Source organism: Nipponia nippon, unplaced genomic scaffold (genome assembly GCF_047370975.1).
Source record: "Nipponia nippon isolate SJK-2023a ecotype South Korea unplaced genomic scaffold, ASM4737097v1 scaffold_11, whole genome shotgun sequence".
NCBI classification, from domain to species: domain Eukaryota; kingdom Metazoa; phylum Chordata; class Aves; order Pelecaniformes; family Threskiornithidae; genus Nipponia; species Nipponia nippon.
This window is the reverse complement of record NW_028262302.1, coordinates 25877680-25889786: the sequence shown is the minus strand read 5'-3', so window position 1 is coordinate 25889786 and position 12107 is coordinate 25877680. Positions and strand designations below refer to the sequence as shown.

The 12107-nt window shown below is 50.1% G+C and overlaps 1 protein-coding gene across 5 annotated transcripts in view; it reads left to right on the top strand.

Annotated features, from left to right (window-relative positions):
* The window catches only part of DAAM1 (dishevelled associated activator of morphogenesis 1), a 98497-nt gene that overhangs the window by 28185 nt on the left and 58205 nt on the right, over window positions 1–12107 (top strand). For all 5 annotated transcript variants that reach the window (XM_087747995.1, XM_087747990.1, XM_087747992.1 and 2 more), the window contains one exon: window positions 9820–10043. In XM_087747995.1, coding sequence (XP_087604121.1) covers window positions 9861–10043 — 183 coding nt within the window. In that variant the 5' untranslated portion in view covers window positions 9820–9860. The remainder of the gene's footprint in view (window positions 1–9819; window positions 10044–12107) is intronic.

Here is a 12107-nt window from a genome sequence, read left to right as displayed (position 1 = left end):
TGATGGTGTTGAACCATGGAGCATCTTTGCAGAGATAGTAGTGGGCACGCGGGAGGGAGCTGATGCTGTACCCCAACAGAAATGGGTGACGTTGTGGCTTTCTGAGCCGTTGTCGTGCCTGTGGTGGCTGCGGGAAAGGTATGTCTGTGCTTGCGGGTGCGTCTGGAGTGTGGCTAGTCCCAAATATATGAACACGCAGACTGCCTTCCTGCAGCAGATGAGATTAAATTAAAAACTTCAAGCACAGTTATCTTCTCTCGGGGTGTCTGAGCCTCTCAGGATCCCCTTGGGTCACTTTTTCAAGCAGTTCTTTGCAATTGCGAGGCTATTTTTTTTCCTTTTTTTAATGAAAAGGGAGATCATTTTATAAATATCTACAGGGATGGGAAGCTTGTATTGCAATTTGTGGCGGGTGTGAAAACCTGCAGAGAAGAGAAATACACTTCTGTACATAGCCCTGGCAGGAAGGTGGCCACTGTTGCTGTGATATTGCACCTTCGAGGGGGCTTTCCTCACTGGAATGTTTGCTCCAGTGGGGTGGAGAGGCTCATTTTTTAAGCAACATATAGACATGGAGGCAGGCAGGATGCCTGAAGCATTAGGGATGCTATGGATGCCCTGTTTGGACTTCAGAGTGTCTGGGGAGAAACAGATTTGGTTAAATCAGTGCACAAAAGAAAAATAAAAATCCTCTGTGTGTACTCAGTGTGTTCAAATTTGGTTTGTATTGATGCTGCTGATGCTGATACTTTCCTGGATTAAGCATTAAGATAGCCTTCATTTTTAAATAGACCCCCTTGGGATGTCCACCGGACGGATGTTCCTCTCCGGATGCTCCTGCCGGGGAAGAGGGACCTTCCTTCAGTCTATCCCCAGCAGCGATGCATTGGCCGACTTCGGAGTGAGCCCTTCCTTGCTCCCTGCCATCGGTGGGAGACAGGATAGTTAGGCAATTAAAGCGGTGTGCCTCCATTAAGCCGGGTTCTCCAAATTGCAGGTGATGGGTTTGAGCAGCTCTCCTGGGAAACCCGAGTCCCGCTGTCCTGTGTCATGGAGTGGTGCAGCTCCATCCTGGTCAAAGCCGGGCTTTTGCCATAAGCTACATTGTGTTGCATCTGTATAAAAAAATATAATCAAGCCTTCCAATTAGTCTCGCCTGCTGTGCTTGCCTGCTTTTCTTTATTACGTTTAAATGCAAACAGTCTTTTAGTGTAATGTGATAAAAATTGCTGCTTTTTCCGAGGCTGGGTGGGAGCAGGCATCATGCTGGAGCTGTTGGCATCACGTTGTGCCTGATGTGAGCTCACATATATTGTTATTCAGTGTTCATCTGCTGAAGCACAGGGAGGTATTAGTGTTGTACTGGAAGGAAAGTGGCCAGCGGGCCATTTCTGCCATCAGACATATTTATGAAGGAATTCTCAACCCCAGGTTCATACTTTAGGGGGAAAAATCACTCTGGATTACATCAGGATTTAAAAATCTTTAAAGGGAAATCATCATTGCAGATGGGTAGGCCAGCTGAGAGATCTGACAAATGTGGTTTGTTTGCTTTGGGCACTTTCTGGACTACAAGTTTAATGATATCTTGAAGTTTAATGATATCTGCCCATCAGGGTCCCTGTTAGGAAGGACTCCTATTTACAGCAGCCTCCACCCAGTTTCCATTTTGAAGGCGGAAAAAAAAACAGCTCGCTACACACCACAAGCTGCATGAACACCAGTGGTTCCAGTAGCCTCAACTTAAGCATGGATAATCCTAAAAATCTCCAAACACAACCCAAAACTAGCCTGTGAGGACTCAGACAGTAGCTCCTCGTTGCCTTGCTGTGGTGGTGGCCCCATGGCAGACGTTGCTGTGCTGATGGACTGGAAGCGTCTGCTACCGAGCAACTTGGAAACTCCAGTTTGCAAAGCCAAATTAATTAAGAGGCTTTAAGAGAGGAAAAACCTGCCTGCCTTCCCCCTCAGTTTTACACTCAAAGAACCCGTCTCACCCTGGGGATTACTGCTGAAATGGGGAGCAGTGAAATGGAAAGCTCAGCAGTGAGGCTTTGCATACAATAAATCAAAGTCATAGCCCAAATATTCATTGGAGGAGCAGGGCTTGAGGCTGGGGGGCGGGGGAGGAAAAAAAGGGGGAATTAAAATAAAGGAAGGTTTTTATTGAACTATTGTTCTCCAGGAAAAGGCTAATTGGCAAACAAATATCCTCCTCCAGTGGGAAATACAGCTCCTCTCTCCCCGCTTGCCAGGCTGTTGAGTTTTTATTGACAAAAGCTTTGCATTATCAAAGAGGATAGTTGGAGCCGGGAGTGATCTCAGAAATGAAGTGACTTAAATCTATGTCCTTTTGGATGAAGAGGGAATGTTGAGAGGGGAGGTCTCCTTGCAGCAGCTGGGCTGGGAGGTGGTCCCGGTGCCCCTCATGTCAGGAGGTTTCTGATCACTGAAGCTGCTCTTCCTGGCTAATTATATGTAACTTGTGATACACTGGGGTGGGCTTCACAGCTTGGTATTATTAGTCTCCTGGAGGTGTTTTGTGCTTTGTGTGAGCATTTTCCCCCAGTTGGGGCCAAAATCAGCAATGGAAGTGGAGTGGGGCTGGATGTTGGCTTGTGCTTGTGCCAGGTGATGAGGATGGAGCTGGGATGGAGGAGGATGCTCGCCCTGGGATGTTGGTGGGGCTGTAGAAGCCCCCTGAGCTGCCCAGGGGGTCTTGCATCCCTCTCTTGACTGTTCTTGGGCTCGAGGGCTGCCTGACCAAGGCTTGGCATCGCCCAGCCCAGCTCCCTGAGAGACCAGGTTCAAATGGCAAAGGACAACTTTTGTAAGGGTCTTCTCTGCAAGGCTGCGGGCTTTCAGGAGAGCCCTGGGTCGGTGCTAATCCCTCCCTGTGCATGACCTCGGCTCTGAAAGGGCTGTCTCTGCCCCTTTGAGCCCCACCACAATGCAGTGCCGGCAGCTGCCGCCCTAAAACAAGAGCGGGGTGAGGGGAGCACCCAGAGGGACGGCCCCTTGCATTGCCTTTCCTTTCTGCCGGGTTTTTCTGTGCTGCCTTTTGAAGCCAGGCTGGGGCACGGGGAGGGCAGGGGGATGCTCCAGCATCCTTCCCGGAGAGCCCCCCGCCACCTCCACCTCCTTCTTCCTTCCTGGGAAGTCTCCTGGGCTTAACCCACCTCCAACAAGTGCTGTGCCTGGTTTTGGGGATGCAAATCATTCAGAGCATTTAAGGGAGGAATATGCGAGTTGAAAACTCTTTTCCTCCCACTGCCAACCCACACCGCTTTTTGGTTTACTAAAGAAGGACCACAAATCCACCCACCTGCTGGAAAAAAGGCACATGTGTGTTTGTAGAATTGGGTCATTTAGCACCCTAGTGAGTATTAAGAAATATATATACATTTATATAGGTTCCCAAACTGGGTCTTGTCTGTGGTTGCACGATTGTTGTCCTTGTTCCTGAAATAAATGGTATTTGCCTGAGCTGATCTGCTGGAGCTCCCGTAAGAAGCAGTCTGTAGCAGTTTAGAGGATCTGGCGCTGGTGCTCATCTTGTCACCAGTCAAGTTCACACTTTTAATGGAGAACTCGTGACCTCCTTTGGTGTTACTGTGCCACTCGCTGTCTAGCTGACTGGGAAACTTCCAGCGAAGTTTGGTTTTTAATCCTCAAAAACTAAACAAAGTTTTACTCTAGCAGCATCTTCCCTGCTCAGATTCATCTGTGCACTGAGCTGTGCCGGTCTCTGTAACTGAAGGGGTTGAAGGGCTGTGCAGGGATCCCTGGGGCAGCTGATGGATGCTGCAGCATCTTCTCCTTGGACCCAAGCTTATCTGCATGCCCTGGGACAGACATGGTCCTGCAACACACTGGCAGCCATCCCCTGCTCTGGACTTTTGCTGGCTTGCCAAACTGAGCGGCACTGCCCCAAGGACTGATTTCAGCTGGAGAGCGCTAAGGCAGATCCCGTCTCACCCTGCTGTGTGCCACGCTCTTCCCCCTGAAAAATGGATTGCAGACTCAACAGCGCATGTGCTTCCCTTGGCGGGGAGCTCGCTCGCACGCTGGAAAGGCAACTTGCAAGCCGGACTGTGATACTCTCGCAGTGCGCGGGAGGTTGTTGCTCTTTTCCCTGAGTAGCATCATCAGCACCTCCAGATGGGAGCCCCATGCAGACACGTACAAAAAAGTCTCTCCCAGCACTTTTGCTGCTTGCAGTAAGTGTAAATTTTGTTTAAATGAGGAAAGGAAGGCTTTTTCTCGTGCATTACAAATTGTGAAACTTTTTTTTTTCCTCACTGGTGAGCATATAAATGTTCACTGACTCTGTGAATAAACTGGTTTGATTTTTCTTGTTGCACACTGAATTTCACCATTGAGCCCCCGAGGCTCGTCTGCGCTGGAGCACAGCAAAATGTTTTCTTGCAAGACGGCAGGCCCAGATGTATGCTTCAGGTTGTGACAAATACCACAATAAAAGAGAAGAATACAAAGAGGAGGCAACACATTTTAGGCGAACGTTGGGTTTTTCACGATGCTGGCAGATGGAGTTTTCCGGGAGCGAGCTGAGAGCCTGTGACTGCAGCCAGCTCCTGCCGATGTCAGGGCCGGTGTACTGGTGGCCTTTGGGTACCGGGCAGCCCAAGCAAGGTTTGGAGATGCAAAACACTCTTTGTTGGGTTCATGGAGTATAACAGGATTTCTGGGAAGGGGAAGGAGGATCTGGGGTAATTCAGGATTTGGCAGATGTATTTATAAATCCATGAAACCCAAGTCTTTGAGATTTGCTTACGCTGAGAATTACGGCTCTTGTGATTTAGTGATGAGTCAGGCTCCTCCTGGCAGCTGATCTTCCTGCGGCTTCATGGGAAGGGTCCTGTCCCCATCCCCTTTCGTGGCTGCTGTTTCATGGGTGGATGGAGGGGGAAAAGGCAATCGTCAAACAGTTTAAAGCCTTTTAGCTACGTGTTTTGGGGTTTTTCCCCTTCCTGCCGATACACACAGATTTCTACCAAACACAAACATTCCCCTCTTGTGCAGCCTGTGCCTGAAAACAGCTTTATGCTGGAGGAAGGGATTTTTGAAATTGGCATGGGAGCTTGTGGCCAAAAAATCATCCTGGTGCTTTTAACAGGAACAGCCATGCTGGGGATGCCGGCACTGTGCTCAGCGCGGGATCTGCTGGAGGTGCTGGTTATGGGCTCAAGTCCTCTGGGCTTCTGCGTTGGAGGGAAGATGACTCCTGCTTAGGGGAAAGCAATCCTGTTTCTGAGCTTTTCATCCACACAAGGGCTCAATTTCAAACATTTTATTTTTAAAATTAAATAACGGTTGGATCCCCCTCATTAAAAAGAGTTTCTTTGCACTGGCTTCGGTGCAAATATGAAACAGAGACCTCTTGAGTGGGATAAGCCCAAACGCTGCTGCCTGATCGGATGAGCAGAGCACGGCACACATGTTTCAGAGGACTCACAATCGGGACTGAACCCGAGAAGAGGTTGGGTTAGCGGGTGAGGCCAAGGAGGGTGCTGGCTGTCTTGGGTCTGTAAGGTGAAAAATCAAAACATGTCCAGGGAAGGCTCTGCTGTTTCTCAGGAGATGCCTCAAATATACAGCTGGTCTGAAAAATGTCGTGGGAGCATTTAGCTTTTATTGCTGTGGAGGTCTGGACGTGACTTATCATGGGAGGAAAATATTTTAGAATTGTTTGTTTAAAAAAATAATGCAAAGTAATGAGCGGGTTTGATGTGCACACCAGCACTGTGCTGTGTGCTGGGTGTTACATGCATGGGGAGAAGCACTGATGGAGGGTGCACCATTGGGATGGTGGGATGGAACAAGCATAGGGTGCTATATGTGGGATGCCAAATTTCTGCCTTCTATGTGCTGTAAAAAGTGGTCCAGGACACCCTGCTCTAGCATTTGGTGGGGGTGACGGTGTCTTGTAAAACTGCCTGCCAAGGCCCAGCAACTCCCGGCCACCGCTAACCAAGGAGGTCACTTCGCAAAGATGGAAGAGAGTCAGAAAATTTCCATCGGTTGGGAGCATCCCAGGCTGCGCCGAAACTCTGTGGGGTGGGAGAAGGCAAAGCTTGACATGGCCCAAGATGCCAAAATCGGTCAGGGCTTGGCAGAGACGGTCAGTGAGCATTACTGCAATTGCACAAAAATACTCTCCTCTTGTGCAACGCACTGAAATAAAGCTCGCCATTGAGAAAGAGCTCGCTCGGGATCTTGCATCCTTCTTTTGGGAGGGGATGGGAGAGGAGCCAGAGGAACAACACACTAATATTCATATTTGAGGATTTAGCTCCGAGCTTCTGGGCGGGTTTGGAGGCGGGTGTGAAGGGGAGCGTGCATGCTCCTTTGCATGTGTTTGTACCCTTGCTGGGTATTTTTAGGCTGCAGACCGCAACGCTGCAATACTGCTGCTGGCTTTAAACCAGCTTGTTGGGGCATCGGTCACAGACAGGCTTTGGCAACATGTTGCTCCACGCGGGCTAATTTAGCTTGCTGAGGAGGCTGTTGAATATGCAAGTAGTAATTGCTGCTCTCCTTTCCTTAAAGCAAAGGCGGAAGCGACACCAGGGTCCAATTTTCTCCTAATGACTGATTCCATTTAAGCACTGCTCAGGGCAATGTAGGCTTGGTGGTTTTTTTTAGGGCTGGGATAAACAACAAAACTCATCTCTCTCCTCATCGCTGAGCTGCAGCCCATGGGCTCTGTCCTGCGTGGGGCCCCTGGTTGGTCTTGGTGGTATACGTGGGCTAAGGTCCTTCTCCTCCTCCTCCTCTCCCTGGTCTTTCAGGCTGAGCCCACCCCTACACATCATCCGTGTAGTGAAATCCTACACGCATTTCCACCCTTGTTTCTGTGAAAGCGAAGTTATTTGGGAATGATTCAGGCCCATCAGTCCTTCCTTGGTATTTAGGGTTTGGCTAGAAGTTCCCTCAATGACCCTTCCATCTTATCTTCCCTGGTTCTGTATGTACAGGGGCAATTAAACTTAATTTATTCTGGCCTGCTCAATAGTAAAGGCCAGAAGGCACTATTAGATCGCAATCTGACTTAAATTTATTGATCTAATTAGTGCTTGAAGGTATAAATGGGAGGCGGGAGCAGGACACTTAATGTGTGATGCTGCATGGAACCAGTCCCTTCTGCTCTCCTTAACGCAAGCTTCCAGGTTGCCAGAGGCTGTCAGTTTTTCTCCATGAATAACTGATTTCTGTAGGATTTGCAGGGAAGGAGAAGGCTGCATAGCTGGACTTTGTTCTGACGGTGCAATCTGTGCTGTCTGCAGCTCCCACGACCTGCCAGAGTGCCGTGTTTTGATTTTGATCCGTCATGTCAATGAATATTCATCAGCCTTCTGAAGGTTTAATGCTATTTGCCTGGTAGCTAACATGTTCTCCTCTAACTTTTTTTAGCCTTGGCTGCTAATAACCTACAGCCCACTCAGCCTGCATTATAGGGTGGTTTGTTTTTTTTAATTGTTTATAGATGAAAATGAGGAACCTCAGTAGCTCCAAAGCTGGAAGCAGTTCAAAAATACTTTGCCTTGGTTGCTACATGACTGTATGCTTTAAAACCCAAAATAAAATCTTGCCTTTTGGTCTGTCATTCAAACTCCTCGTAAAACATCGTCAGTAGTGTGTATCTCTGAAGAGCAGGTGTTGTTCTGGTAAAAGCTTTTCATACATTTTTGCAAGCCCAAGTCAGAGCTTGTACGTAGCAGCAGGTTTCAAGGATGAGGTTGATGTGGTGTTGAAAAGGGGATGGAAAACACCCCATGGCAGAAGAGAACGGGTCCATTTGCACCAGACTGGCTGCAGGAGCAGGATCAGGCCTTGCTCTGGGCACGCATGGCCGTACCCACGGACTGGGAACGACCAAGTGACCAAACTTTGCACAGCTGAGAACATGCAGGTCAGGACTGAGGTCCTGTGCCAGGCATGAAGAGCTGGGCAGCCACCAGCATCTCCCTCTGTGCCCTGCTCCTCGTGGCTCTTTAAAACCCAAACCTGCAATGTTTTCCTCCGCATTAGAGGGGACAGAGGGCTATGTGCCTTTGGTTTTTTGTTTCCCTCTCCCCTTTAGGAAAGAAACTCCCCAGCAGGTCCCAAAACCCTCCTAACACTGAAGGGATGCCAGCAGGCTGCTAATGGATTTGCTGCGGTGCTGGCTGCTGGGGAGATGCGATGAGAGAGATTTCATGGCAGCTGAAATTCCTCCAGTGGTTGCATTTTTCTGCATGCAAGATGCTAAATGTGAAATGAGATTTGGGGCTTTTTGGGAAGGGGGGACCCTGTGGACTGGGCACAGAGCAGTTTCACAGCCTGGGATTATCCCCCGTGAAGACCCAATAACTGTTTCCCATCGTTCGTGGTTCAGCAGATGATTACACCATGTGCTAAAAATATGCGATCGAAGACCATTTCAAGGGTCAGATCCTCTGTTAAAGTAATGTGGGTAGAGCCTGAATTTTCTGCAAGGTCCCTGTTTTGGGAGGGCAGCATTTACCATGCAAGCAGTGGTGCTGGGTCCGACCCCAGGTCTTCCCCCAACCTGCCTCTGGTGCTGGCTCTCTGTGGGGCACAGCAGCAGTTTATTTGAACGTATAAATCCGTAGTTGGAGGGGAATGGCTGGCTCCAGGGAGATCAGACACTCCTCTCCAAATGCTGACCTTTTTTCCCAACTCTCTTCATAGTTTTGTTAATAAATCTGAGTCATCCATATTTCAACCTTCTGCATTAACCTTGGCTGTTTGTCCTGTCTCTTAACATCCCAGCATCTTGTTTCACAGAGATAAAATGTGTGGGTGTGTGGCTTTATAAGACAAATGGTTAGGCTTTTTAAAAATTCTCTACCTTGCTGGTTAATTTTTCTCATTAGGGTGTTTCTCCGCCATCCTCATTCCTCGTAGGTGCCCCTCTTCTTGTATTGTTGACTTGACAGTCCCAATTTTGGGGCAATATTTGCCTGGTCCTTGCCATTATCGGTCGGGCAAGACACGTCTCCTGCCCTGAGCTTTGCTCCCAACCCGAGTTTCAGAAATCAGCAAAACCCAAGCAGCCACTGGCGCGAGCGATGCCCGACACAAGCACTGCGTAGGAAAGTCTGAGCTACCGGCACTGTGTGATTTTTATCAGCTGAAATCGCATCTTGTAAATATTTACTGGAATTTCAAGTAGGGTTTATCTAATTAAAGCCAAGTAAAATTTTCCATGAAAAAGAACCGCCCAACTGGCGGTTGCCGGTGGATGTTTAGGGACACGTTTAAGAGCTGGGGGGACAATATAGGATATTTTCTCAGCTCTGCTGCTGTCTGTGGCTTGGGGCATCCTGAGCCACATAAGGTCTTCAAGCACAGAGTCACCCGTGCTGGGGACCACATACCTGGTGGGCCTGAGCACATCCAGCTGTTCCTGGCAGCAGCCTCCCAGATTTGCCAGACTGAGATGGGGGCTGGCTTGGCTGCCACAGCATGGGGAGATCGGTGGGGATTTGCTGGGATTTGCAGCAGTGGTGGGGGTCCAGGACCCTTCTCCCTACGGGAACAGCAGCACATCCCCCTGCCGCTGCCGGCTTGGGCACAAGGCAAGCAAATGCATCTTTTTAATTCGCGTGGTCGTCAAGGTTGCCAGCACCGTAAATGTCAAATCTGAGCAGAAATATTTGGCACATAAACCGTCTCCGCTCTTCCCCTCCACGCCGAGCGCGTGGGTGGCTTTGATTCCTCCTCCCCTCGGTGGGACGGGAGTGCAGTGCTGCGGGGCGGTTGCTCGAGCCTCCTCTCTTCTCTTCCCCTCAGGATCTAGTGCCCAGGAGGGAGGGACGCAGAGGATTTTGGCCATGGCCCCAAGGAAGAGAAGCGGTCGGGGGATCTCCTTCATCTTCTGCTGCTTTCGCAGCAGCGACCACCCTGAGATCACATACCGGCTGCGCAATGACAGCAGCTTCGCCCTGCAGACCATGGAGCCCGCGCTGCCCATGCCACCGGTGGAGGAGCTGGACGTCATGTTCACCGAGCTGGTGGTAAGTAGGATGCTTTTTATTCTTCCCCCCGCCCCCCCCCCCCTTTTTTTTTCCCTTTTTCTAGTCTCTCCAGGCTTGGTTTTGAGTTTTCAGGCAAGCTTTGGTGTGAAGGGAGCATCAGAGGCTGCTCTTGGGAGCAGTTCTGCACTGAACCTTGAGCTCTGCTCATCCCTGAAGTCCTGCCAGTTTGGGGGGGGGTTCTCTTTCTCTTTAGAAAGCCTTGATTTCTTAGAGCAGGGCTTGGGAGCTGGTCTGGCTTTTTGCACCTCCAGGGTGATGCAGGGGTGTCCAAGCCAGTAAAGCAGGTTGTCCCCTGTAGGTGCAAAGTGACTTTATTTGCTGGGCACTCTGCTTCACAGAAATCCATGGGTGTGGGCTAAATTGAGATTTGGAGAGTCAGGATATTGTTTCTTTATCCCTCGGTACCAAAACTCTGAAAAACGCAGATCAAAAAAAAATCTGGCAGCCAAAAAAAAGCTTTAATTTCCTCTAAGTGAAAACATTTTGGTGTGGTTTGTTGGATGGACCCAGAGCGCTCCACTTTGAGTTGATTCAGCAGCGAAATGGGGTTTCTTTATGGTCCTTCGATGCGTAGAGGGAGCTGGGAGTCCTGATGCTGGTCAGTCACGCCTCATGGTATAGCATGTCCCATTAGATGTCAGGCAGCATGGTTGTGGTGAGCCAGACCGCTTGGCAGAGGAGACCTCCAGGTCGTATTACAAGATATTACAAGAGCCAGTTTTGCCCAGATGTCCTTCTCCATGGGCAGGATGAGAAGGCAGACTGGGACACCCAACGCAGCACGGTGGGGATGAGACATCCCTGCAGCAGCACTTCTTTTTGCAAAGAAGCAAAACGCTGCCAGTCAGATTTGGTTTGTTCAGGTGGAGCAAATGAACAGCTCTGTTCCATGTTTTTCTGCACTGATAACTTGGCCAAATATGATTTTCCTGGGGAAATTCTTTCCCGTGGACAACTCCCGCTGTGTCCTGGCTGAATGCAGTGTAAAGGCTTGTTATGCTGCAGCTCGGTGTCACCAGCCAGGCTGAAGGAGGCATCTGCCAGAGGCTCATGCACTGGAGCCCCATCAAACCTGCATGCCCGCAGTGCTTTCCTCAGCTCGGGACTTTCAAAGCACCTCCCCCAAATTCAGCCAGATGCTTGGTGCAGAGGCTGTGCCGCAAGGAACCACTGTGTGTGTGTTGAGGCAGGAGTTCAGCAGCGCTCGCAGGGAGCAGTCGGGCCTGGGGCATGCCTTGGTGTGGCCCTTCTGCTCTTTGTCCCTTGCTCCATGCTGCCAAGATTATTTTTTTTTTTCTCCCCAGCCAAGGGTGAGAATAAGGCTCAGAGGCAGCTGCTGCTACGGGGCACGCTGGCAGCAGGAACCATGCTGGCTCCCCAGGGACTGAAGTCATATAGGGAGGGGGGACAGCGGGTGCCCACCATGTTCCTGTGCAAGCAGCTGCAACCCCCTGGCTCCCCAAAAAACTCATCAGGCAGATCTCGACCTGAGCCAGCGCCGGGTGGGAGGGAGGGGGAAGCCGAGCTCTGCCCCACAGGTGCCAGAGGGCAGATTCCCATTCAGGGGGAGTGAAGTTGCAATTTCCCCCCTCCATTACAACAGCTCCTTCTTGCTCTCAGTAACCTGTTGGTGTCGGGTATTAAATTTCAGCATTAGTTAAATGGTTTGGAAAGTATCCCACTGTTTCTGTATAAACCCACTGTGTAACATTTGGAAGAGAGACAGAGAAAGCACTCAGAAGCACTGGGCTGATTTTTGCGCCTGCGGGAGCCCAATGCCACCCGACCTGTCATGCTCAACCATCCGGGGCAGGATGGCTTGTGGCCGCTCTGTGGGACCAGGGCTCCCCCCAAAGTCCTCAGTTGTCTCAGTCAATTGGGTTGAGGGAAGTCAAAGGGGCTGGAGGGGATCTGGAGGCTTTGCCAGCTCGGGTTGGTCCTTGGCCAACTCTTCTCTTGCAGTTTAATAGTGACTTTTCTGCCCCATTTGTTCCCATTAGGGACTCAGAGTGGCAGGGGTGGAAGATTTCAGGCCTTGGACAG